General features: G+C 45.5%; 1 protein-coding gene across 4 annotated transcripts; it reads right to left on the bottom strand.

The window, feature by feature from the left end:
• Positions 1-1,083: 1,083 nt before the first annotated feature.
• On the bottom strand, positions 1,084-25,557 carry HSF4 (heat shock transcription factor 4). Of its 4 annotated transcripts, XM_052795600.1 has the most exons (13): positions 24,911-25,557; positions 20,736-20,844; positions 19,423-19,550; positions 17,909-18,033; positions 15,526-15,601; positions 13,998-14,062; positions 11,000-11,099; positions 10,084-10,208; positions 8,002-8,226; positions 5,891-5,996; positions 4,360-4,425; positions 2,821-2,908; positions 1,084-1,575 (listed from the first exon to the last, which is right to left on the bottom strand). In XM_052795600.1, the coding sequence occupies exons 1-13, from the start codon at positions 25,031-25,033 to the stop codon at positions 1,379-1,381; spliced, it is 1,533 nt and encodes a 510-aa protein (XP_052651560.1). In that variant the 5' UTR covers positions 25,034-25,557; the 3' UTR covers positions 1,084-1,378. The 4 variants fall into 4 exon arrangements, with proteins under 4 accessions (XP_052651560.1, XP_052651556.1, XP_052651557.1 ...); XM_052795596.1 differs by lacking the exon at positions 24,911-25,557 and having other exon boundaries at positions 20,736-21,700; XM_052795597.1 differs by lacking the exon at positions 24,911-25,557 and having other exon boundaries at positions 2,821-2,927; positions 20,736-21,700.
• Positions 25,558-25,608: the final 51 nt, after the last annotated feature.

Genomic DNA, 25,608 nt, shown 5'->3' on the forward strand with positions numbered 1-25,608 from the left:
TACGGTTTAGGACCCACAATGCTCATGGGAACGAAAGTGGGCAGAGCATTTCTTCCAATGATACGGGCATGGCTTATACCTCCCTGTCTAAGCCCTTAGGAGGCCTGAGTCAGTTGTATTTCCTGGGTCTGTCTTACTGCATTTGGGTAGCTTTCCTAAGGAAAAGCAACTCAATTAGAGGATACCAAGATAAATAATACGTTCTCATTAGAACTACAGCATAAAAAACAAAGCTCTGCTTTGTTAAGAAACTCAGTTGTCAGAAACCACATGAAAGAGGAAGATTAATTCAACCTTTGGAGGCTGGTCTCAGATGCACAAAGGACAGAAGAAAAGTTAGTGGGACATGGTGGACTAACCCTTCTGACTCTCTCCTACACTGAGCAGCTAAGAGTCCTTCTAAAAAGGGGATCCAATCAATTAAACTGGTTCATCAGATTTTATACATCAATAAACCAACAGGCACATCTTCAGGGAAAATAGAACAGGTCAAGGCCAAGGAAAATATCATTGGACTGGACACGGAATACTTAGCCAGTACCAAAACCCAGAGTCCCTCAGTCCTCTTTGCACATGGAAAACTGCATGCAGAAGAGTCTATCCTTTTTTTTTTTTTTTTTTTTTTTAAAGTATGGGGTGTCCTGCCTTTATGTTAGAGAAAATAAATTTGGGGCAAAAAAAATTCCCAAACAACAAACCCTCTCAACTTAGCATGGGATGTTTTGGGGTCTGTGATGGTCTGTAACTCCCCTAGGAGCCAGAGACACACTCTTGGAGTGGTCACTCAGAAAACGATCTTCTGCACACCCCAAGAGGTCTTCATTTTCCTACTCACCCTAGAAGGATAAGGGAGAGGCACAAGTGCATCCCATCAAAACCAGAAAATGAATAAAAGAATATTTTTAGAGCATTGGACTGGCATATAGAACTATTTTCCTATTTAAAAAACAGCATCCAGAAGGGTCAGGCATCTTAGCTAATCTGTGCTGCCCCAATAAAATCCAACAGTTTGCTGTTGCAGGCACTAGTCAGGATCACTTCATTTTATGAAGTCCCTAATGTACTTTCAAGCTACGCTTAGAAGATTTTGAATTGCTAAAAGCATTTTCAAGAAAAAAAAATCCTGCCAAGCTCTCACTCCGCATAGGAGGAAGCACCAGAAGCAGTATTTTGTTTTAAAATTGTTATCCTGGGCAAACACTGAAATCCAGGTGCAGGGAGGGTAATACAACAGCTAATGAACATTTCCATCTACTCAAAAAGAAAGGGCACAAAAAGAAACTCTCTTGTGGGTTTCTGAGTCACTTTTGTTTCTTTACATTCAAACCTGTGGATGCTTGGATGGGTGGGAGGGAGATGATGTTTCTGGGAAGCTAAATCACTGGTTGTTGTCAGTTGAAGAGCTCAGGTTTAATGGGATATCCCCTTGGACACCCACAGAGGACAGGTAGGAAGCCATATTTTCAGATGGAACATAAAGCGATGAACTTTCAGGCAAGCTGATGAGGTCGTTTCCAAAGATTGACTGACGATCAATGAGGAACTGCTGGGTGCTTTCAAGAATGACATCTTTCCCTAGAAATGCAAACAGACAACAGAAAACTCAGTTTCTGGAAGGCAAGTTACCAGACTACATATGTAGAACTGAAAAGTGGCAAATCCCCACCGCAACAGGAGGTGAGGGGCCTCACTCCTGGCAAAAAAAGGTTGGAAACACTTGAGTCAAACCTGGACTCACTCAAAAGCCCATTAAAATCAATGGGAACCTCTGCACGTTACCAAGCTGGGTTCTGCCTGAATGCTGAGATGCCTCACAAGAAGTGAAAGAGGGATGACCAAATGGCTGAAGACACTGAGAAGCGGATAAGAGCAGCTTCTCTGCTCCTTCACTCAAGAACTGTCTGTTTTTCCTCATCTTTGCAGAAGGAGACATCTGTCAGTTGCCCCATTATTCCAGCATCACGCCACTGCATGGACCAGAAAGGCTTTGCAAACAGGGGATGCTCCTCTTGTGCAGTTCAGCTCCAGTGTGCTTAAGAATTGTCTCCAGCGTAGCTGGGCTTTTAACACCTCTGATGCTCATGCAAGGTGCTGAGCTTAAGGTGGAGACTGGAAGTCCTTCAATGACACACACCCCATCAAAACTCTGGGGTGGGGTCAGGTGGCTACAGCACCAAACTAAGGCTCACAAAAGCTTCTCTTTCAGGTCTATCCCAGCTGAATACACATGAGAATAATAACATATCACTATTCCAAGACCAAGGAAACACTTCTAGATTCATATCTAAGGTCAATGACACACTTTATCAGAGTCAGTGAGTGGGAGAAGATCAGCTGGCCAGTTCCCCTGAGGTCTGGTAAAAGGTCTGGAGAAACTGAGACATAACCTTTGCCTCTGGCTGCTAGCAGCTACTGGGTCACCTCCTCTGCAGCAGAATCCAGACAAAACACAGGACCTGTGCAGCTCTCACTCCCCCTACCCACTTGGACTACCACATTGGTCTTAGGTGTTGATGAACAGGCAGAGAAAACAGTGGAGACACTGATAGATATGATGTGGACCCAAGCAGAAACAGAGGTAGTTCAATTACATTTAAACTTTAGTTTATCTCCCATACTTTTCCCACTGCTCAGTAACTAGCTTAGCAGTTGTTGTGGAAACATTGCTGACTGACAATCACGAAAGTAAAGTAAGACACATGTTTTCTTCCCTCAAAGTGGCAAATGGTCAGTGCTGGACGTTGCATCTAGCTGCTGACATGGTTAACACCTTAGTTACATCCCCATTCCTGAGTCTGCAAGAGCTGCTAGTGCTCCTACCTGGGCAGGTGTTGTTAAACGGTGGGTTGAACACTTTTGAGGGCAGCTCAGTTGCATTCTTCTCCAGATCCACTGTGAGTCGCTGCATCTTGATGCAAAAATATAAACTACAATGTACAATTATACAAAGACAGAGGAGCTTGTTAGAACTAGGCCATTTCTGAAAATCACTGCTTCATCAATGCTGCACAACATCCACCAGCAATGCAATCTATCCTCCCTGCCCTGCCTCTCCTCCCAGCCTCACCCGCACTTTGTTAAAATAGCCAAAAGCGTGCGGTCAAGGGCAGATACGTCTGAAAGAGAGAGCTAAGGGAGATGTAATCCCTGGCTAATGTGATGTGAAGCTCCTATCACATGAGGAGGCCAGGCTAGCATCACTGTGGCTGTCCCTGCCCAGCTGCTGTACAAAGCAAACCCACAGTCTTCTGCAGCCAGCAACAAATATGAAGGGAATTTTCTTTCCATTTGCCTATGACTGTCTTTAAAGTAAAACTAGCTTTTTTGCTTCCACAGTGCTTCTAGGCATGGAGTTGCTGCAGGTATTACTTCCATGCTTCTCTATGCTCATGACTTTCTGTAGGATGAGCAAGGCTAAGGGTAGGCTGCACCAGACGCTGGGAAATTCAGTGGACTCGAGGACTGAACTATTGAACATTGCAGCCTCCCTCTTGGCCTTTTCTCTCATGCAATCCTTTTTAAAAGAGACTGCCCCTTGCTTCTAAGACTTGCTAATATTATCTCTCTCTCAGAGACTCTCCTTCCTAACACTCAGGAAGTGGAATTACCTAGTAAATTCAAAATTATTAAATGAAAACCTGAAAAGGATAGTGATATCATGAAGATATCATGAAGGCTTAGAGATCTTTGCACTTCATTAGAATAGATTACACTTTGCTTGCGCATCTGTAGAGATGGCACAACCATCCAAGTCTTTATCTGACCTGGCTGGCAGGGGGGGCTCTGAAAATTCACCCTTCATCAGGCAGGAGAAAGAACCCAGCCATGAAACACACATTTCCTTCACTGTTCATTAAATCACCATATGCACTTCAGAAATGTCTGTGTCAATGTCAATTCCAAACAAATACTGCCAAACAATTTCTCCTTGTTTCTTCTGTAGGGGTATGCATGAACCTCTATTCTAATTGCATGTGGATCTACTGGTCCTAAAATGTACAGGGATGGCTGCACTTTATAAAGGCATATTTTATAAAGAGCTTTGGCACAAAGATACTTTATGAATCTACGGTATTAGCAGGACATGACATTCATGCTAAGAGAAAGTTTAGAGTGGCCAGTTTCAATTAAAGACTCCAGGACACCAACACACCTCTAAACAAGCGCTGGTTGAGTGGGAAAGACAGGTCAAGAGTATAAGATAACACTCTCAGCCTACCCTCAGGAGATGCATACTTGTGCTTTACCACACTCTCCCCTCTGGCTATAAAATAACTAAGCATTCTTTCAGTTATGCAAAAGCTCTGCTTCATAATTACTTTATTATTATTATGATACCCAGAAATACACATCTCTTACCGGGGACAGACTGGCTTCCATTTCAGTCAAATTCCACTCACTCAAAGATAAATTGGGATTAAAGACCTGTTGGGAGAAAAACACCATTAGGGCTCTGAAAGATGTAATGGTTTAAGATACTCATATCCTCAGCTGTCTGCAGGAGGTTGTAGCCCTGCTGGCAGAGATGCCAGAAAGCAACTTCTGCCTGCGCCTCAGCTGCTCTGACATATTAACTGAAGCTACAGGCAAAGGCTTATGTGTGCTGATTTGTAGCACAGCCAGAATAGCAAGAGCTGAGTTGTGGGCACTTGTGCTGATCCACAAGCCTTGCTGCCTGCCAGTGGAAGGACAGCACAGACACCCGGTGCCACAGTCATGTCGTAAACCAGGGCAGGTGTTTGTGTGCACATGCAAGTCAAAGTCCTTTTTTGCTGCTCTTGGATCCTAGGACACTTCCAGACTCATATGGTTTTTTAAAAGCATTCCAAAACACAGTAGCAGATTACTGCTGCATCAATGACTAGATGTCAATTTCTTAAGAAGTCTGAGCAACCTGGGAAAAGGAGCTGTTGATCTGGAGTACAGTTTTATGATTCATTCTCACTCTTGTGACGTTCAGTTGCACAGAGAGAGAAAAGTGTGTCAGTAACAGGAAAACACCTCCTAATGAGAAATAAGAAACAGGAACCAACGGAGTCAGTGATAGAGCAAGCCACTAGAAAAGCTTTCTGTAAAGTCAAAATCAATCACAGACACTTGGGAACTGGCTTTAAGAGAATAAGATTGATTTTTTAAATTATTTTTCATTCCTGTTTATCCATGCAAGCTTACCACGTGCCTGTATCTGAAGCACCTCCTCAAGGGAGCATATCTTTGACATATAGATTCTTTGCTATGTACAGAGTTATTTCATTATTGGAAAAAACCTTTCATATACTGACTATATGTACAAGGAGAGAGAGTGTGAAAGAGAGAAATTATCAAACCTTCATATTTCTACATATATACTGAAGAAAAAAGCCACCATCGATTTCTAAAGAAGAGTCACCGGAGAACTGCAGACAGATAAATATCTCAGCAGAGAGAGAATTTGACATTGGCTACACTTCCCAGAGTGTGAGGAAAAGGGGAAGGTAGTAGAGCTAAACAATCTAGGACTATCTAAGACGCAGAATATGCAGAAAATAAACTAACCCACCCAAAGCAATTACCAAACTAGCTAGAGAGTTGTATTAAACCTATTTTACGTAAGTGTGTTAGGTCTCATGATGATGTCTTTACCAAATGGACTGTGTTTTGTGCTCCTAGAAGTTCAAATATGTGTATTTTCAGAAGACATGTAAAAAAGCATCATTTAAAGTCTGAAATCCTGCCAGTTCTCATGAGCAGGTCAAAACAGAGCTGTGACTCTACTGGCAGCATGTGACAGATAAAGTGCCACAAAAGAACAAGCAGCATGGCCTATCTGATTTACAGCCCAGAGGTACCGCTGTGAACTTCACAACTCTTTCCCGCAGCCGCCCCAGTGGAGGGAGGGCCTGACACTCACATCCAAGAGGCTGGCGGGCTCCAGGCCGTACTGCTGGCTCCTCAGCAGCAGCTGCAGCCCTTCCAAGCTCCAGTCCGTGCCCTCCAACGGGTCTGAAATATCTGTTCTGAGAAAAGACAAGGGGAAATATTGCCACGAATGAGACTTGCATAGATACATACAGAAAGCAGGACTGAGCAGCCCTCCAACATGACATTTATGCTTAAATCTCATTTTGAAAACCAAGAGCCCACTGCCAGCCTGGGTTTATGCCATATGAGTTGGTTTAATCCTGGAAGTCCAACCCAGCAGAGCACACAGGCGACTGGGCTGATGGTAAAACAAGTGAGACTACTCCTCTCCTGGGTGATGCTTGTAGTTTGGGGATGGATAGTCTGTCCACATATCTCCTCAAGACAGGGAAAACTAAAGCTTTCCTTAGAAGAAATCCTTCTAGGGAGGCACTTGGGATCCAGAACAGGCTGCATTCCCATCCTCCTGGGTCCAAGATGGCCGAATTCCTATTAATGAATGGCTTTTAAAGGAGTGACTTTTACCTGTACGCATTCAGCCTGCAGGCTACATTTACATGAGACATTCAGATAAAGGAGCAACTGTGAGGCCCTGCTGTGTTTAATCCCCCTCAAAAGCTACAAAAATTTCTCTTAAAATGCAGAGTCTTTAAAAAAGGATGATTTTTCTTCTAATAAAATGTTTTTAAGTAGCCAGTGGGTTCAGAAGGAGAAATTTTGTTCTCTGTAAATACCCAAAGGAAAATAGAAGCTTTTCTGATAACCCTATTGAGTGTTTTGGGTTTTTTTCCCCCCGATCCTCCTTACATTGCTGCAGTTGCCATCAAGAATGAATTCTGCAGTTAACTTCCACATCATCCACCAAGCTGCAACCATGCCTTCCTCCTGCTGGTGAAGTCTGCTGTACACTCACCCATGACATCGGTGCTGTTGGGATTTCAGTCTCAGACCACAGCTCCAAAAAAGGCTCACCCAGATCGCCCTGTGACTGAGCCTAATGACACTGTGCTAATCCCCCTTGCATGCCCTGGCTTCAAAATAATGAAACCTCCATCTCTTTATATCAGACTTCTGCACTCAGTGAACACAAACTCCCAACTCTTCATCCCCATGAGTGATCTCATGTGCTATTTCATGATTTTAAGGCATGATTTTATACCCTTTCATAAAGCCTTGCTTTGGACTGCCTAGCATTTTACTGAGCCCCTGCAGTTCAAGGAGACAAGCACAGCAATGCAGCTAAGTTTCATGGGTTTTCACTCTTAGTCAGAGATGGGGAAGCCGAGATCTCTTGCAGTGTCAGCTCCCCAGTGCCTGCCCAGAAGCGTGTGGCCCATGTGATGGTGCCAAAGTGACTGGCTGCCCCCTGAAGACAGATCTAGCACTGACTCAGGAAAGTCACCTTGGAAAGGTGATATAAGGAGATACAAAGGGAGAACAGACTAAAGAGAAAAGTCTATTTGACTTCACAGCACAGGTGAGGAAAAGAAAGGGGGCAAATTATTTCCTTCTCAAGCCCAAGCCTGGGCCTGATAAATGCTTTGATGCGTTATCAAATATATGCCCTACTTAGTGCAGAGGTTATGATGATGTCATCTTCCATCACTGTCTGTGTATTGGCACACAAGTGACACCTTATTCACTGCACAGAAACACCAGGGACAAATATTTCCTTATGACTTTACGTAACTGAAGACTCAACAAATGGCAGAGGGCACACAAGCTATGGAGGTGCAGTACTGTCCAGTGGCCTGCAAGACTGCAGACGTGGATGCTGGTCTGGGCTCCAGCTTTCACTTGGACCTTGGGCAAATCCCTCTCACTGCAAAAAAAAGCCTCTTCCTGCTCCCATGGCTCTGATGCACATGCTCTGACAGCTCTTCCTCTGTTGGGTCCTTCAGGCAAGTCACCCACAGACACCCTACCCCTGTGAACTGTCCCCTGGGCTTCAAGGGTCCTCTAAGCAGGTGCCACAGGTACAGGATGGAGCTCACCAGGCTGCATCAGGCAACTTAAAATCAGCCTCCCTTTTCTTCCCCGCTCATGGGAAGAGAGGGCCATGAAACACACAGGGCCACAGCTCGCTCTCGCTCCCCTCACCTGTCCAGCAATGCCCTTCTGCCTCTTCTCTCAGATGGCTGTGAGGTCCCTGGTGGGGCTGCACCACAGCTCCCTTTGCCTTCCAAAACAGACTGAACCATGGCGACCGGGAGCACAGGCGGCTCAGAGCAAGCCCGGCAGCCTGGCAGGTGGACATCAGGCTCAGCGCTGGCTTTCACTCCAGGGCTGACTGGCTCTTCCTTGATCAGCATGAGGCACTTCTCTCTGTATCAAAGACAAGACTTAGCACCACACACACATCTGCTCCACAAAGGCCTCGCGCTACTGGGAAGGGCAACAGCACAACGGCTTGCTTCCATTTCTCATCAAACTGCCCCACAGGGTCTTTCCATTCCCCTAGATGGGCAAAAGAAAACAGCAACCTTGTTTGCTTTTCAGCAAGCTCCAGAAACAAGCTCAGCTGGAATATCTTCAGTCAATTCATCAGTCATAGCTATAATGAATTTGCCCCATTTGATTGTTATGCAAATATGGAAAACATTTTTTTTTTTTTTATCATTCCTCAGATGAGTGTTAGGCTTGAGACAGGTTAAATGGTCACTAGGCTAGAGAGGTTTCCCTGAAAAAGAAAAGTCTCCACCCTAGAGATAGGAATGGGATCAGTAAGACCTTCCCATGCAGGAATTAGGATTGGACCAGCAAGCACTCCAGCGATCCCAATGACACAGGTCAGGACCTTGTGCCCCTGCAGGATTTGGAACAGAAGCTATCAAGATCTGACAGTCCCAGTCAGAAGTTTTATTTGCTTGGAAGCAGAGGTCTGCCTTTTTCCAGTGGGAGAGGCACTCCACGTTATTCCCAGACGGACCTATGGCATTGAAGTTTTGAATAGTAGCATTTTGTATGTAAAAATCCACTCTGTACTACTTACAGGAGATTTTACAGCTCCCTGTGAACCTGCACAACTGGAGCCAAAGTGACAAAGGCATGTAGATCAACAGGCACAGGGCATGGAAAAGCCATACTGAAAAAATATTATCTTACAACACTTACAGACTAGCTTTGCTGCAAGACAACACATGAGCATGTCACACATATGGGATGGTAAGTGGCACTACTAAGCCTTCCTCGGCATTCCTTTCAGATCATCTTCTCATCTCGTGAATCCTAAACTCCCACCAGAAGCTCATGTTGATTTGGGAAGTACACACTCCTGAATTCATTAGGGCTGTGGCTGGCTCAGATCCTTGAGTCATGCAGACACAGCACAGATCAGAGGCCACCAGATGGCACTCAGTAATTAGTAGAAATAAGCAACTTAACTTGAAGGTTATATTAAAATTTTTATGCTTTAGAAATGGCTTCCAGTGTTTTTTTTAATCTGGAGCTCTTTACATGCTTCTAGCTAATTTTATGGCTATGGTTCAATTATAAGGCAGATTTACAGGCAATTTCTAGAGTATAATTGCCTTGCCTCTATGCCTGAGAAACTGTTTCCATGATTCATCTGTCTACTTACTTTCCACTGACATAGTTGTAGCTATTCTGCTACTAGCCCTAAATTCACTGCATGCCTGTGGCAGGAAGAGATAAGCATTAAAATACTTCTGCATTCAGTTCTTAAGTTAGTGGGACCTTTTCACAGAAAAGTTGTCAAACATCGGAAGTTGTTGTGATGCAACCTCTCTGTTCTCATTAGCAGAAAGATGTACAGTTTGATTCTGTTTCTTCTGTGTCAAAGCCAAAAGGAAACTTCCTTTTTCTCTCCCTCTCTCAATAAACCCAACAAGTGTTAGCATCTCATTTATTTGATAAAGTCTGAGACAGCCTGTCTTGAGAACAAAATATAAAGAAACATGGAATACTTCTCAAAGGGGTGAGTGGGAGTTCTCAGCATGAAACTCATGACTTTGTTGTGAAAGTTATACTGTTATTATCCCTCCCTAAGTTGGAAAAACTGACCCACATTGCAAACTGGAAAAAAGTATTCCAGCCCACCATCTCTATAGAGGTTTGTGAATTAGACAGAAACTTTGGTACAATTACAGCCAGGAAAAACTCTTTTGAAGTTATGCAAGTCCACACCTGACCCTCCCTGTTTTTAATCACAAACATGTTTACCTGTCATTTTCAGGAGGGGATTGCATATTTATTATGTTGGATGGTGATGCTTCAGTAACATCAGATATGATGGGTCCTCCAGCAATTGCAGGGCTGTTTAAGCAAGAGGCAGGTTCTGTTGACGGCTGAGGAAAGCAAAAATCATATAGATTTATCCTTCTGGGGCCCAGAACAAGTCCAAGGCCCTATCTGAGATATAGTCAGGGTTTACTCACTGTGCCCTTGAGTGTTCCTTGTACGGAAACCAAGAAAGCTTTTACCTACTATGCAACATTACAATTTCCTCTGGTCTTTCCTCCAACCATGCAGAGTTGCAGGTGTAAAATAAGCACTGTGACTGAAGTGTCAGCTAATGAGAGGTTTTACCATGTCTGACATTTTGCCTAGACTGCTTAGCTTTCTCTGGAGGGAAAAATTGAACACAGCCCAACAGGGGAGTATGGCGCTCTCATGGCAGTTCAAGTATTTTAACTGTATGACATAAGTGTCGTGTGTCTGGTGTCTGCTTTGGTGGGTTAGGTGTGGTGGGGATCCCTCAGCAACTGCAAAAATCTGGCTCTGGTCAGAAATATCATAGTACCCACTTCTAGAACATACTTCTGCCTTTCTCCCCTTGAGATAAGCCAGGCTGGAATAACACCAGGGAGAATCTGGTGTGCGGGGTCTGCCTTCCCCTCTCACAACCCATGGCCTCCCACATGAACATGGCAGCACAAGCACATGCAAGCATGTGCCCCTCCCTGAAACAGGGGAGCTGAAGAAATAATAAATGTCACTCAGCTTTGCAAACCTCTTCTCTTCTTCACTGCCAAACTCTTGCTAAACTACTTACTCTGTAATCTGTATTATTATGTCAAACATTTTTCCACCCTGGCCAAAGAAATCCCACAAAGCTCAGAGGTTGGCGTAAACCTACCGACTGTATGAAATAGGGGTCATGCAGGGGGTCTGTAGACAAATGCCGGCTGAACTTGGCCACTTGTGGAGCTGAGATCCCATTGTCAAGCATCAGAGGTCTGTAAGGAGAAACAGGTTTGTTTTCCCAGCACGTACTGACTGGTTCCTGGTTGCTCATACAAGAAATGTCTCTCAGCCAAGGGTTGTTTTCCCCTGGGTACTCTGTTTTTTCTCAGCTGTAAGGTACTTTCTTGTCCAGTGTTATCAACAAGGAAGGGAAACAACAGTTTTGGAGGATGTCACCACTAAAAAAGGGCATTAGCCATATATAGAGGGGATGATCCAGGTTTTCTAGATCTTATTTGAAAGATGCAAGTAAATAACAAATTCAGTTCGTATTTTGAATTGAACAAATTCAATTCATACTTTCTTCTAATTGCTAGTGGTTTCAAGCTCTAGGCTGGATCCTCAGCTTGTTTAACTGGAGGTAGCTATGCTGAAATTATTAGTGCAATACTGGGAATCCAGCCTTGTTACCAGCTCCCTCACGCTCAGGGCCACTTTGGCAAAACTACATCTCCATACATAGCACTGCATAAAAGGAACTCGTGCCACCCACTAAGTAATAAAACAGAGGGAGACACAAAGCAGACCAGAGCCTAAACTCATTGCATACAGGCTTTTAAAAAAAGACTGACAGACTTTTACAGATGGTCACTGACAATAAGAAGTGTGTCTGCGTGCTGGGTCCTGTAGCAGGAGAGCTTTATGCATAGTAAATGATTGAAACCAAGAGCGAATGAGAAGGAGCCTCAAAATGGCACTGCCTTTCTATCATGAAACTTCCTGGGTGGCAGTCCTTGGTTTTGTGATACAGTCCCAGAGAAGCTGGGAACTGGTATATTTTGCTACACACCCACTATTGTTACTGCTGTGATGATCCTATAAAACTGCGTAGCAAATCCCTCTTCTCCTCCTACTGTCCCACAGTCAGGAAAAGCATCTTCAGTGTTCATTTAGAAGACAGTGATTTGGCGGAGGTCACCAGGGAAAGCCAACAGTTTTTTCCACAGTAATGTCTAACAGGCTTGACAGAAGATAATTCCTAGCTCCCTTCATCCTACAGACACTGGAGCTGGATATGTTGGGAGAAATTATGGGTTTGCTCTGACTCCAACTAGATCCCACAGTGAAGGGCATTATACAGCAGGACACAGTGACCACAGTGCTTGAGAGCTCAGTGTTGTCTAAAAGCTCGCTTAACAGGCTTTTTATATCCTATGACATTAACCAAAGACAGAATAAAAAAGAATACTTGAATCACCCTGGCATGGACCTTGTTATGGCATAATCTGCCCTTCAGTATGTACCGAGATACCATAGCCAGCCCAGCAACAATTACAAATTTGTAAGTGTCCAGCACTCTGCTCCAGGAGCCACAAATGAACCTCCCATCCAACATTTCTTATCAAAGTAACTTTAGTGTCTAACCCATCTAACAGTATCCCAGGTCAGATGTGCCCATCCTGCCCAAACCTACCCAGAGCTCCCAGTCAGCACTCTGGTCTGTGCCAACAGTTGTTCCAGGCTGTACGCTATGCTTTCCTGCAGTCATTTAGAAGAGGCAGGAAAACAAAACCGTGAAAGGTAAAACATTAGAGGTGCAGATATAGACACAAGAGCTGAGGTTCCTTGAAGACAGACCTTTGTGTTTCCAAGGAAGCAGAAACTCAAATTAACATGCACAACACTGTGCAAATTGCAGCTGGGTTGTATCGGTGTGATCCCTCTTCATAAGAAGGTCAATACAGTTGCTGGGCAGATACTTCTGTGCTCTTCTGCCCCTTTCAGCACAGTTTCTCACTAATGATTTGCTTTTTTCAAAAAGCAGTGGTCTAAGACAACATTTCTTGGGCTGCAAAGCTTTTACAGGGAGGGCACAGCGCCGACCATGGCAATTAGAGATCAGATCCAGCATCTCATTTCTCTGCTTCCCCACTCCACTGGAGGAAAATTTCCCCATTCATGAACCTCAGTGACTCAGAGCAGCTGATATCCTCCCCTCGAGCCCTCTTCTTTGCTACCATTTGCCTTGAAGTGTTTATCCCTTCCAAGAGGCTCAGTAGAGAGGGTAGACAGAGGTAAGCATACCCAGCTTGCTTGTACAGATTATGGGCTCCTTCATTCAATCCTGTGTTTCCTTTACAATCCTCATGAGAAGAGTCAGCCAAGAACAAGGACACTGACTTAAAGAAAATCAACTCCCCTGAGCAGCCATTCTTGGGAAGTCTGGCTCCTTTCTCTGAGGCATGAGAAGTTTCTGAGTTGCCAAAGGCCACAAGGTAATAAAGGCGGGAACTGGAGGCAGGTCCCTGCCCTCAGCCTGAGCCACAAAGGCAAATTCCTCTTAGTAGCCCCTCTCCCCTCTTTAGATCACAAGCACCACAGAGCAAGAAATGCATGGCTGCTCTCCTGGAAGGCACTAAGCGTCCTAATTCAAGCTCCTCTATTCACTTGCCTTGAAGAACTTATTTATGACTCTAAAGATACCCCATAGCTAAAATCTTTCTCCCCCTTCCTCTTTGTAAGGCCTGCAGGTTACATGCCACCAAACCTGTGTCAGATACACACCCCGTTCAGTGACTGTGGCTCAAACTAAAGGTGTCTGTGGGCTGGCTGGGCCCAGCCGTGCTCCTCCTGATGACAAGTGGCAAAACTGGAACCTGTAGGACCAGCAGTGGGGTCCTGCCCTTTACCCTCCCACTAGGTAGTGTTCCCATCTCCCATCATGCTCTGCGTTCCCCAAATAAAGGTCACGAGCTGACACGGTGCTTCTCTAAAGACCACTGAATGGGGCATGTCAGCAGGTCTGACTCGGCAGTTCAGCCCATTCATTTCCCATCACCATGGTGCCCTGGTCCGGTGACCGCCTGTCTGGGCGAGCTGAGCTTGTGCTTTTAGTGAGGGGGCAGCATTATGCACCCGTGAGCATGTGCGCACCACACAAGGGTACTTACAGCTTCCTCTTTATCCCAGTGCTGCTAGGGCTTGATTGGAGCTGGCCAAACAGAAACTGAATCAGCTGTCAGGAGAGATCAAAATCCGGTGTTAATCAGCAGAGTGATTCAGCACTCCGTGCTCTTGCAGCCATTCTTATCTCACACATTCCTCCCTCCTGACACCACCCCAAAGCTGGGAGCAGCCATGATATATGGGAGCCAAATTGCATGAGACACCAGAGCCCGAAACAGGACTAAGCTTTCCAAGAACTCAAATGACCTGCCTGGCTTTCAAGCAACACAGCCAGGTGCCTGCATTGCACAAAGGCTGCCAAATGCATGTGCTCAGTGCTTTCTCTCTCCACTGCTGTGCACGCAGAACACCAGCTAACCCTATTAGACTTGGGAATCTGCCTGTGAAGTACACATGCAAACATTCCTAGATCTGGAGTTAATCTTGGCCTCCGTAAAAGTCTTTAGAGACCTTTATAAGAGGCTCTATACAGTCTGACAAAGACTTTGCAAGTGAAAGAGGCAACCCTCTAGGGGAGTCCCTGGATGGAGGTCTTAGCTCTTTCAGTTGAGTTTTTCAGCCCTGTAAAATTCAGTGTTGATATAACAGGACACTAAAAGAGATGCAGAATGGCTTTGGAGAGGAATCACTTTGCAACATTTTCCCAGGTCAGCTTGAACCTAATGCTCTGCTTTGACCTCCAAACAAAGCTAGCATTATTATTATATATCACAGCTGTCTCTTACTCATTGCTCAATATAACAAAATAGAGTTGCATAAATGCCTCTACAATGAGTGGTGTGGCTGGTCTAGCCTCAGAGCTGGAGGAAGGTTTGATAGCCTCATGCATTTCTATCCAGTCCTATGACTCTGTGATGCCACGTGAGGGTCAGAATGTGGCTCTCAGGGGGACTGGGAAATGTGAAGTGCTCAGTCATGTCAGCACCACCTGGGAATCACTGGAGAGGCCTTTTCTAGTACTGGTCATGCTAGATTTTAAGGGAGATGGCTCCTCAGTGCTCCTTCAGTCTAAAAGGTTGTACAGTAATTCCTCAAGTATGCCAGTAACACCAGAAAACGTAACAGTTGCTGGAGGTCCCCACTGGGGGAATGGCTAGCCAATTCTGCTGCCTGCAGCTTCAGTACTGGCAGGAGGGGGAGGCTCCTCTCTCGTACAAAGGAAAGAGGAAAGATTTGGGGAGCCCAAAGGCATCGGTACAACCAGAACACAGCCAATACAGGGCAATTACTGAGAGTTGTGCTCTCTTGCTTAGGACGTCAACAGAAAAGTGGTTTCTAACATCACAGCAAGGACTGACAGGGAAATTAAAATCTTTTTCTCGAAGGCATAATCTATGCTTTGTTAATGACCACTTTCCATAGGACACGTAAGAGCATTGCACAATTTGAAAGAGGGAAAATAAATATACCGCGATATCAGAGTGTGGAGAAGATTATGGGACAAGAAAAAAAAATCAGAAGAGGACATGCACCATGCAGTACAAGTGAGTTTGGAGTTTATATGACCACTACCTTGTTGATCACCTTCTGTTGCTGTGAGTGGTTCTGCCGGAGAGAAACAACTTCCCGCCAAAGAACTTCATTTTGCCTGAAAGTGAAACAGAAACTTTCCGTGAGCACAGAAACATCCCAACAGCCCACAGTGCTACCATGATGCACAGTAGACCCAATTGTGCAAAGTCTGTCTCACTTTGGGGCTCTTGCAGTCCTTGGCTCTTTTCAGGTGTCCCAAATGGGGTCACACAATTGCTTTCCTTGTTTTCCCTTGACCTCAAAAGAACTACAGACCAAAGCATGGAGTCAAAACAAAGAGAGGGTAACAAGAGGACACGTGTGTTTAGTTTTAGTGGAACATTTGGGCCAAAGTCAGAATTTCAGCAAGGCCTGATTTGTGACTTTGAATGATTTGGATCACCAAGACTGTTCTTCCTGTGGGAACCAAGAAAGCCCAACCTCTCCACTAGTGCCCCCAGTGCCCCTAAAGACCAAGAGATCCTACGGATAGGGATCCTATGTATTCTGCCTGCTGAAACCTCATACACGTGGTGGTACAAAAGCATATTTGGGAGTGACTGGAGCAGCTAAAGGGATGCTTCTGCATCTGAGAGCCTTGAACTAGGAGGACTGTAATGATTTTATTAGTGGGAGTCACTAATTTCATCCAGCACAGACCTGTGTCCAGCTTGCAATTGCATAGAGCATATTTATTTTCTGTCTGCAAATGCAGCGCACAGGGGAGTTTACAGGCTTTCTTGAACAGTCAGCCCCAGAAAGTGGGATGGGGAGATGCAGAGTTTATTTACTGTGCTGACTCCAAATCTGGAGGCCAGCCAAGTGCATGCTGCAAAAGGTTTTGCCAGTCAATTTATCGCAAGAGTATATGGATGTACCAAAACTGACAGGCCAGCAAAACCTATCATACAGGTGAAAGTTATAAATCCTTTTGCTTTTTAGTCTTTCTAGTGTGGATGCTAAAACTGGGAAGATAAGATCCAGGGCTTGAAGGGGCACAGTAGCTGCCCTAGTATAGCAGCTTGTACAGCAAGAATCTCTGCAGTGAACTTTCTGTACTGGTACTGACAGGATTTTCAGCAAAGCAGCTTTCCTTAGTCTGACAGCTTGTACTGGAGTTAGGTCCTAATGGTTCTTCACCAGTGTAAATTTCTTAACATGGTTTCAGCCTGGGATTACTGGTCTATCTTAGTTTATAAAATTGTATTATTTTCATCATTTGAATGCAATGTTGTCCTTTGCCAGATGGAGGAAGGGAACAAGCAAATCAAAACAGAGAATAAACTAAAAGCAAGGCCAAATCATCAATACTGGAATTCCTTAAAAATTATGTAAGATACAAACCTAGATACTCTGTCATTGCCATTGCACCTTGATTTCATGGTGTGATTTCATGCATGTGCTAAGTGTGGGAGTCATTAAAAATTGAGGAGGGTTAAAAATATTTATCCGTTGCACATAAGGTGCTGGGCTGGAATGAAGTTTCACAGTATATGGTGTTCTCTCAAGGCCCAGGATGTCAGTGTCATCTGGTGATGTATGAATATCAGCTTTCATTATAAAAGAAGGGCTTTGGGTTTTTTTGATCATTCAAGTGCTTTTTAAACAAAGTTCTCTGTAAGGATTAAAATTCTGGAGGCAAATAAAAACCTCTCCAAGTGCATGATTTATAAAACCATATCCATTTACTAAATTCCTAGTGACCATGTCTGACTCAGAAAATCCCAGAGTCTCAGACAGCTGGAGGTCAGGCAGCCACATGCAAGAAGCATTGTACTTGCTCATTTTGCTCTTATACAACAATTTTGGCCACGTCAGAAGGCATAGTCTTCAGAGAGACGGGTCCATGGACTAAACACTACAGCAGTTCCTGTGTTCTTATATATTTTAGGCCAGTCATATATTTTGGAGGTGGAGGATGACAGAGGGTTTTTTTATTATTTTTTTAATAGGTGGAGTGGACACCACCACACTTCTGCCAAGGACTCTTCTACATGTGAGAAAGAGTTAAATCTTTACCATCATTTCTATCTGGAGGAAATACAGTTATCTGAGTTAAGTCCCCAGGTTATACACATACTTCCTACATGGCCTACTCTGTGCTTTCCTCATCTGCAAAGGAAAACATAGAAGTAGAGAATATGTCTACCTTTCACAGAAGACAGAGGCTGAGCATTAATTCATATTTTATAGATCATGGGGTCTGCACAGAAATCCTACGGTATTGTTTCAGCACATCTAGTCCCTATGATTAGTCCCTGGCTCAGCATGTGCTCCCTGGGAGGGAGGTGTGTAAAGCTCCTCCTTTCAAACATTCCCCAAGATCAACAACTCTAGAGAAACAAAAGCCCATAAGAAGCAGGCTGAGTAGGATTCAACTCACTGCTTCATGTCCTGCACTTGACACTCCATGTTCTCCTGCTGACTTCTCAGTATCTGTACCTCGTATAGCAACCTGCTGAGGTCCTCCTGGCGCATCTTGGTCTCCTCACTTTTCACTACCGACACCTGAGGAGGAAAAATCAAAGGTGGATTCTACCAAGCAAGAAGGGCTATGAACAGACAGAGTCATTTCTGTGGCTGTGGTGCAGGACTTCCACCAGCCAGGCTCTGACGTGCTGAAATACTAGGACAGGCGATGTGCACAAGTCTGAACTATCCTTAGGGTATTATTGTAAGGGCCAAAGGGATAAAATAGAGCAAAGAGCAGGACAAATCCTTTTGTACAGAGGGTCTGTTGGCAGCAGAACATTCCAGACCAGAGTGGGGACTTATTTCAAATCAGCTGGGGGGAGGGGGGAGGAGGTATTTTGAGGACCAGGGAGGAATTGAACTAGGTTGCTTGATTAAATCTTTCTACTTTAACTACAGAGACACCCAATCCAGCCTCGTGTTTTACAGGTATGAGCCTGAGGTAATGCTTCAAATTGACATATTACACTTGGATTTCCAGAAGGCTTTTGCTGAAGTCCCTTTTCTGAAGTTGCTACGCTAATTCAGTAAGAGAACAGCCCTTTTGGGCATTGATAACAGGTTAAAAGACAGCAAACAGAGGGCAGGAATAGGTTTTCTCTTCTATAATGACAGGAGCTGACTGTTGGGAGACCCTGCAGGAGTTAGACTGTACTTATCTAGAAAAGCGGGTAACGATTCAAAAGCAGAGCGGTGCGAAGCAAGCCTGGCTGTGCAGCACTACACGAAGGTCTCGTGATACTGAGCGACAGAGCAAAAAACCACAGGCAAAACTCTGATGAAAGCCAAGCCCTGCACACCGAGGACCCCCGCCACAACCACACGTGTGTATGGAGAGGACAGAAACCAGACCACAGGGTGATCTTGGAGTTATGCTGAGCACTCTGTAGCATGGGGGGCTGTGGTCTGGAAGCAAGCAAGCATTTTGGGAGTTATCAAGAGAGGAATGCAGCTGTGGTAGAGACCCTCACAATGACCATGGAGTGCTGTTCTGTTCAATCCACCCCAAAAAAGGGACGTGGGAGGGTTAGAAAGGCACAGGGCAGAGAGCCATGGCAGCAGGCACAGAGGGCTCCTGCTCAGGGAGAAACGAGGTGTTTTCTGCTCGAGATGTCTGAGGGACAGGAAACAAGTATTCACTACTTCTCTCCTAGCAGAAGGCCCAGGGGAAACAAATTAAATCAAGGGACAGCAGGCTTAAAGCAAACCAAGGGAGCTACGCCTCCACGCAGACCCTTAGTTAAGCTGTGGGCCGTACTGTTGAGGGATGTTTTGAAAAAGGACCATGCAGCCTCTCCCCGCCGGTGGTATGGAGCCTTCTAGAACAGGGGTCTGCCACGCCTCAGCCTTCCCGCCCAAGGGGGCTCACCGGGGGGCCTGCCGAGGCCTGGCTGCTGTACGTCCCCCCGCCCGGCACCACCTCACCTTCCTCTTGATGTGCTCCAGGAGGTGCTCGTGGCCCTGCAGGAAGCAGAGGTGCTGGAACTCGGTGTCGTCCCGCTCGGGCTTGACGAGACCCCCCTGCTCGATGTTCACCACCTTCCTGAAGCCGTCTGCGTGGAGAGGGCATGGCTGAAGGGCCGACAGAGGCAGGCCCTCCTCCTCACCTCCCACCCCATCACTTTTGAGGATGTTTCTGTTCACTCCCCCCACTTTCTGAGCCGCTCTGGTGCTCAAGGCACAGCCATGTCTCCTCCCCACGGCTGGGCACGCTTTTGGGCTGTATCTACAAGAAATCCAGACCCGCAAGGGAGAGCCCCGTGCATCCTGCTGGACACCCCGTGACTCTGGGGACATGCTGCCGCTGGCCCATGCTGTGAAAGCCTCACTGGCAATCCCTCGGGCATGCCGGTCTGTCTGCCAGGAGCTGAAACGCCTGTCCTTACAAAATCTCTAGTTTGATTTGCAAGCCAAAGGGATTCAGGGGAAGGTTTTTCAAAGGCACAGACAAGCATCAGATGCCGCTTTTGGGAAAAAGGGTCACATGCACCTTTGGAAATCTACTTTGACTACTTCTCTGAAGTCCTAGAAAGGTTTCTAAACCGTATCTCAAGACTGGCCTAAAAATTGCAATAGGGCTACTATATAGTTAAATAGCAAAGTTAAAACTTTACTGAGGAACTTTGTGAATTAGTCATTGAAAAACTTCCAAAAACAATCAGAAAAGAACCATATTTAATACAATCGTGGTCTAGATGTGGCTGAAAACTACACCTAAACCTCTGTTAAGGAGTGAAAATGCCCAATCGGCAAGGCAAGGTTTGCAGGGAAAAGTACTGTCCATAATTAGTTTAGCAATATGGCTGGGAAAATGGATAAGCTCTGGGCATGTTACCCTCAAAAGAAGCGGTTTCTGAGGGAGGTGTCACAGTATCAGGTACCTGGAAAAAGCCCCGTATAGAATAAAATGGAAAAGAAACAATAATAGGTCATCAAATTGATGCAAGAGAAGCAGGAAACCTGGTAGCTGAAATTTCTTAGCTCACATCTTACGATTTAATCTAACAAGAAATTTCATGCTGGAATCTAAGGTCAATACAAGGAAATTGCTCCCCTGGCATCTCAGAGGCAGGTCCTCTCTGGCAAAATCAGTTATGCCACAATAACGTGTATATGTGAGAGCTCAACTTTTCTATCCCCAGTTCTCTTTCATGCCTCCCGTCCCACCCCCACTTTCTGTCGCTCCCCCCCATGTCTGTAGGACCCACATGGCCTGAGGATCTGGAGGTTGAACTTACACATGTTCAGCTGCCGGACGAAACTGGCCATGTTGTTATGTTTGAAATACTTGGGCAGCACCTCTTTGGCAAAGCGTCCTTGGTCGAACACATGGAAGCTGGTGCCATTCTGCAAAGGAGACAAGGACAAAGGTGAAGTCAGAGGAGCGTCCCTGACCATGAGAGGGGCCCAGGAGGAGGTGATTCCCTTGAGTCCTACAGCAGGGGAAGTCGTGCCCTCTGAATTGTCACCTTGAAGCTGAGAAGAGTGACAACAGCCTTCAATGATGGATGTGCTCCTTTCCGTTCTGGTACAGTCAGTTTTGATCTTTTTCTACTAAACTTTGCTACTGCTTAGTTCAGAGCCTTGGATGTGAGAAAGAAACTACAGACTTTTACACACAAATAGCTGGTAGCTTGTGATTGTCCACCCTTGCGTGGACCTCACAGAAAGATTCTGGTGTCTGAAGCAGGTCCTGAAAAGTGGGAATTGCCATTATAACCCCTCGATCTGCTTGTATAGGTCTAACTCTGACCCATCTGCTCCAGAGTGCAGCAGTCCTGGAGGAAGTGCTGCTTGGAGGCATGGTACAAGAAACAGCAAGGCAAGAAAGCAAATCATCCCTGGAGACACCACACTGATCCAGAAGCACTACGCACCTTCTCTTGACTGGTTTTCAAAGTACACAGCCACAAGGGCAACCGCAAAATGTTAAGAGTCATGCTTTACAGTGCAAGCTAGCAACATGCATGTTAACCAGATAAGATATCCGTTTCAGAGGTTGCATTGCCAGGATCTGTGATTGCAAAACAAGGCAAAGTGCCTGGGATCGCTGACAGAGACAGACACATGCAGGCCATCTGCTTCCCCTGCCTGGCCTTCTACCTGCTGACAGTTTTAAGCTGGCGCAGAAAGAGCCTGTGAGACACCACGCACTGAAGCTGCCTTGGAACTTTTTGCAAACAGCAATCCATGTGACCTTTTTAAGGGATGGAAAAATTAGCAATTAATTTTCAGCTGTAACCAACAAGTAGAAACAACATTTTCTAAATCTCTGACCTCAACAGATCAGTGTCTCCAGGACATGGTGACAGGGGGACCACCTTAAATCCTACCTCTGCTCCAGATGGGGAGGCAGCACCAGGAATTTGGAGGAATGAAGACTCATGATTTCAGACATGGAGTTTGGGGCACACATGGCATTTTTGTAAACTTGCAGAGAACGGTATCTTCCAGGGGCTCACATAGGCTTTGCTTGTGGAGAGAGAAAGAGCTGCAAAGAGCTACCTGGGGGAGCACCCAACCGTGCAGCCTAAGCTCTCCACAGCTTTATGGAGGGACAGGCAAGATGCAGAGACCTATGCCAGGGCCAAGACATCAGCAGATAGTTGGGACTTACCTACTCAGCTGCAGCCCAGTTTCAAGGGACAGCTAGCTAAAGACACCAGGGTCTGCGCAGTGTTGGCAGGGAGGGGTCTGAGACCAGCACAGCCACAGTCATCCTCCTGCTGTGTTCAGCGTTATTACCGGCAGTCAAGTGGTGTGTCAGCTTCAGGGGTTATTTCACAGCGGAGTGGGTTTTGACAGAGGACAGTGTTTCATAAGAGTGAGCACTCAGGCTCTGTGTGCAGTTGGAGCGTACCAGGGGTGTGTGGGTCCCACCACGCACCCATCACAGGGTCTGTAGCTGCATGGGTGCTCTCAGGGCTGCCTGGAAGTTTCTAAAACAGGGAGTGTAATTAGGACCACGAGAAAGTTCAGCAACTAAAGAGGTGCGGGTATATGCCTGTAGCCTGCCCATGGCCACCAGAAAACAGGCAGCTGGCAAACCCTGCTGCCCTACTTGTTGCCACCATCACCAAACGGTGCCAATTCCCACTGTGCTCTGGCTCTGTTAGTCAGCTCTAACGGTTAACCCTGCGCGCCCACAGACACATGACTCTGGGTCAGCTGTACTTCTTGCTCCTTGTTCACTGCTGCAAACACTGAACACGACTGTTTGCCTTGACAGTGCCCTTTGACCATCACCAGGGTCTTTCCTATCGTTCTTTACCCCATGCAGCAGAAGCAAAGGCTAGTCAAGTGCTTAAGAGATTCACTAATAATCCGTAAGCTGAAGTTATCCTCACAGACTGATCTCGCAGACATGACAGCAGGGACCAGGGTTTCCCAACACTGCAAAAGCTGTTCGGGGGACAGAGCTGGTTTATCCTGCTTCCCTTGCGCTTCTGCCCGCTCACTCTCTCTGGGATACAGCTGCGTGTCCCAGGCTGGGCAGGCTGACGTAAAATGAGAAACACAAGGGTTTTGTGTACCTGAACATCTCCTTATGGCCTCTCTTGAGAAGTCATTCCTTTGAATTCAGGACTGCAATGTTCTCAGAAACTGGCACACCCGAAAGGGTTCCTACAGACACAAGAGACTTTGGAGTTACTGTGTGTTCACCCATGAACCATGCATGTGCCAGCTTGTTCCCACACAGCAGCTGTGCCTTGCTTGTCTTACATCATGGGAGCGCAAGCTGGGAGACACTTCTCTGCCCAAGGCAAAAATCACTCTGCAGCATGTCAGTCTTGGCAGATGCTTATCTTAACTGTTTTTGACAGACCCATGATGACAGACGCCCTATGCCCTGCCCAGGCAAGCTACTCCAGGAATTTGCTAGGACTTCTTCCTAACTGCATCTTCCATTTCAAAAATTCATTTAATTACTTCTGGTCCAATCTACCATGGACACAGACAGCAGACTTTTCCTTTCCACCTTACAACAGCCTTTAGTGTGTATATAAACCATTACCACATTTCTTCTCCATCTCTTCTCCTTCATGCTAAGAAACAGTTCATAAGTCCTTATAGGTCCTATTTTCTAAGAGTTCTGATTATGTCCAGAAATCTTAGGCATGCACACAATTTCGTAACTCAAACAACACTGATAGATAGAAGAGGAAGAACATGGGAAACATGGGACATGGGAAACTTAGACATCTAAAAGCCTTGCCAAAACCTCCCAAGAACATAGCCGTAGCTTATGTTAGGTTGCAGGAAAGCAGAGCATGGTGGCAGTGGGCAGTCAAAAATAACAACTTTATAAGAGAGGGGACTATTTATACGTTAGAAAATCCTTCCTAGTTTGAAAGTCCTTATTTAAAACACACAATACCAAAACTTGGTCATTCTCAGAGGTATGGCCACGTAATACCAACATCAGAAAGCAACCATTGCCTTGGATAACAATGCAGCTCAAATCCTCTCTCAAGTTTTGAATGAAAACCCTGCTGGACACAAACACATGACAGAAAGGCTGCTTTAGACTTTTTTTCCCCTTTAAGTCTGCTTTTGTTATAAATCCTTGATTTTGGAGAACAAGTTTGTGCACACAACTTATCTGATAACTTCCTGCTGAAGACAAATCACATTATTTGCAGCAAGTCTTAGTCAGGTCAAAAGCACAACGTGGTGTCAAAATGCTGTATGAGGGGGACAAATAAGTCATTTTAATTCTCTGATTGCACTTAGTGTATTAATGCCTCAGTGACAAATAAGAAGCCAAAGCAAAGCAACCTTTCCCTATGAAGTTATACAGACAATACATACACACATCACCATGATCATCACACAGACTCGTTGAAAAATCACGTAAAGCTCTTCCAAAATGTGAGTAATTTAGGGTGCCGGTCTGAGATCTGTTTAAACTTTAGGTTTTAGCCTGAGGTCTGAATGCTGTTTATCTGCTGCCTTCTCCCAAGGCATTTGTGAAAGGCTGCTAAGAAACACATGTGAAACAATACAAACAGCAGCAGAATTTTTTAAGGGCTTTGCACCTTTTCTAGAAAATTTTAGGGAACTGCAGATTGAAGCAAGGTGAAAAACCTCTGTCTCAGTCTGGATTTTTAGAAGATTCAATATTAGACACCCTTTAAGATGCTTCAAGCGAAATGTGTAAATATTGTTCTTAAAACACTCCCAAACCAGTTGTCCCTTTGAAACAGAAAAGCCACAATATTGCAGATAAATAATGTCAAGTATATCCAAAAGGCACCCTTAATGAACTATCAGTCCTTTCAGTCTCCCAGTTAGCTGGCCAGCACTTGTAAAGCAAAGGGAAGTTGCTGTGCAATGCAGTACTTTGGCCTTGCACCTGGGTTTTTCCTGGTGTTGCAGGCACTTGGTGACACCCGATATTCGCTGTACTTACAGTACTCCAGCAGATGAGATGGTTCGTTTCAGGATCTTCCACCAGCGTCCAGAGTTTGGTTAGGAAGGCTGGCACATTGCTGGAGTATCCATCCATCACCAGAGAGCTGGGTGAATCCTGCATAGTTTTTCAGTGTCCCAGCTACACTAACCCCATTGCTCTTGGCGTGCCTGCCTCCCTGCACGCGCGTGCGTCTGACAGAGAATGAACCACCAAATTTTATCCCAGGCCAGTGAAAAGTAGGCTCCCAGGGAGTCACATCAGCAGTGCTGCTCACACTCTTAAAAACTCAGCACAATGCGATGGCATCACCAGCCCCAGAGAACAATACACAGAATGAAAATGCACTGCAGCCGATCTCACAGAGCTGTGAATAAATACGCAGCGTCATGCAAAGGGAACACGTGCTGCGCACCTTATGCTGAGAGGTTAGCAAGTCACCAGAGTGAACCCACCTGCCGAAAGTCTGTGGGATGCCCAGGCACAGCAATGCCAGGTTTGTGAAGGCACCTGAATTATTATTTTGGAATTTTCTTGTCCTAAACTTTGGCTGGCATAGATCAACCAGGGCTGGCCAGACCTCAGGGCTGCATATCTTTGGCAAGGTTTTGAAAAGTCAAAATTGTAAGCTGGTTTGGCTACAGATCCTATGTTATTTGTCAAGTGAAATGATTTGGCTCTTGGGTGAGAAGAGAGGG

Source organism: Harpia harpyja, chromosome 9 (genome assembly GCF_026419915.1).
Source record: "Harpia harpyja isolate bHarHar1 chromosome 9, bHarHar1 primary haplotype, whole genome shotgun sequence".
Lineage (NCBI taxonomy): Eukaryota > Metazoa > Chordata > Aves > Accipitriformes > Accipitridae > Harpia > Harpia harpyja.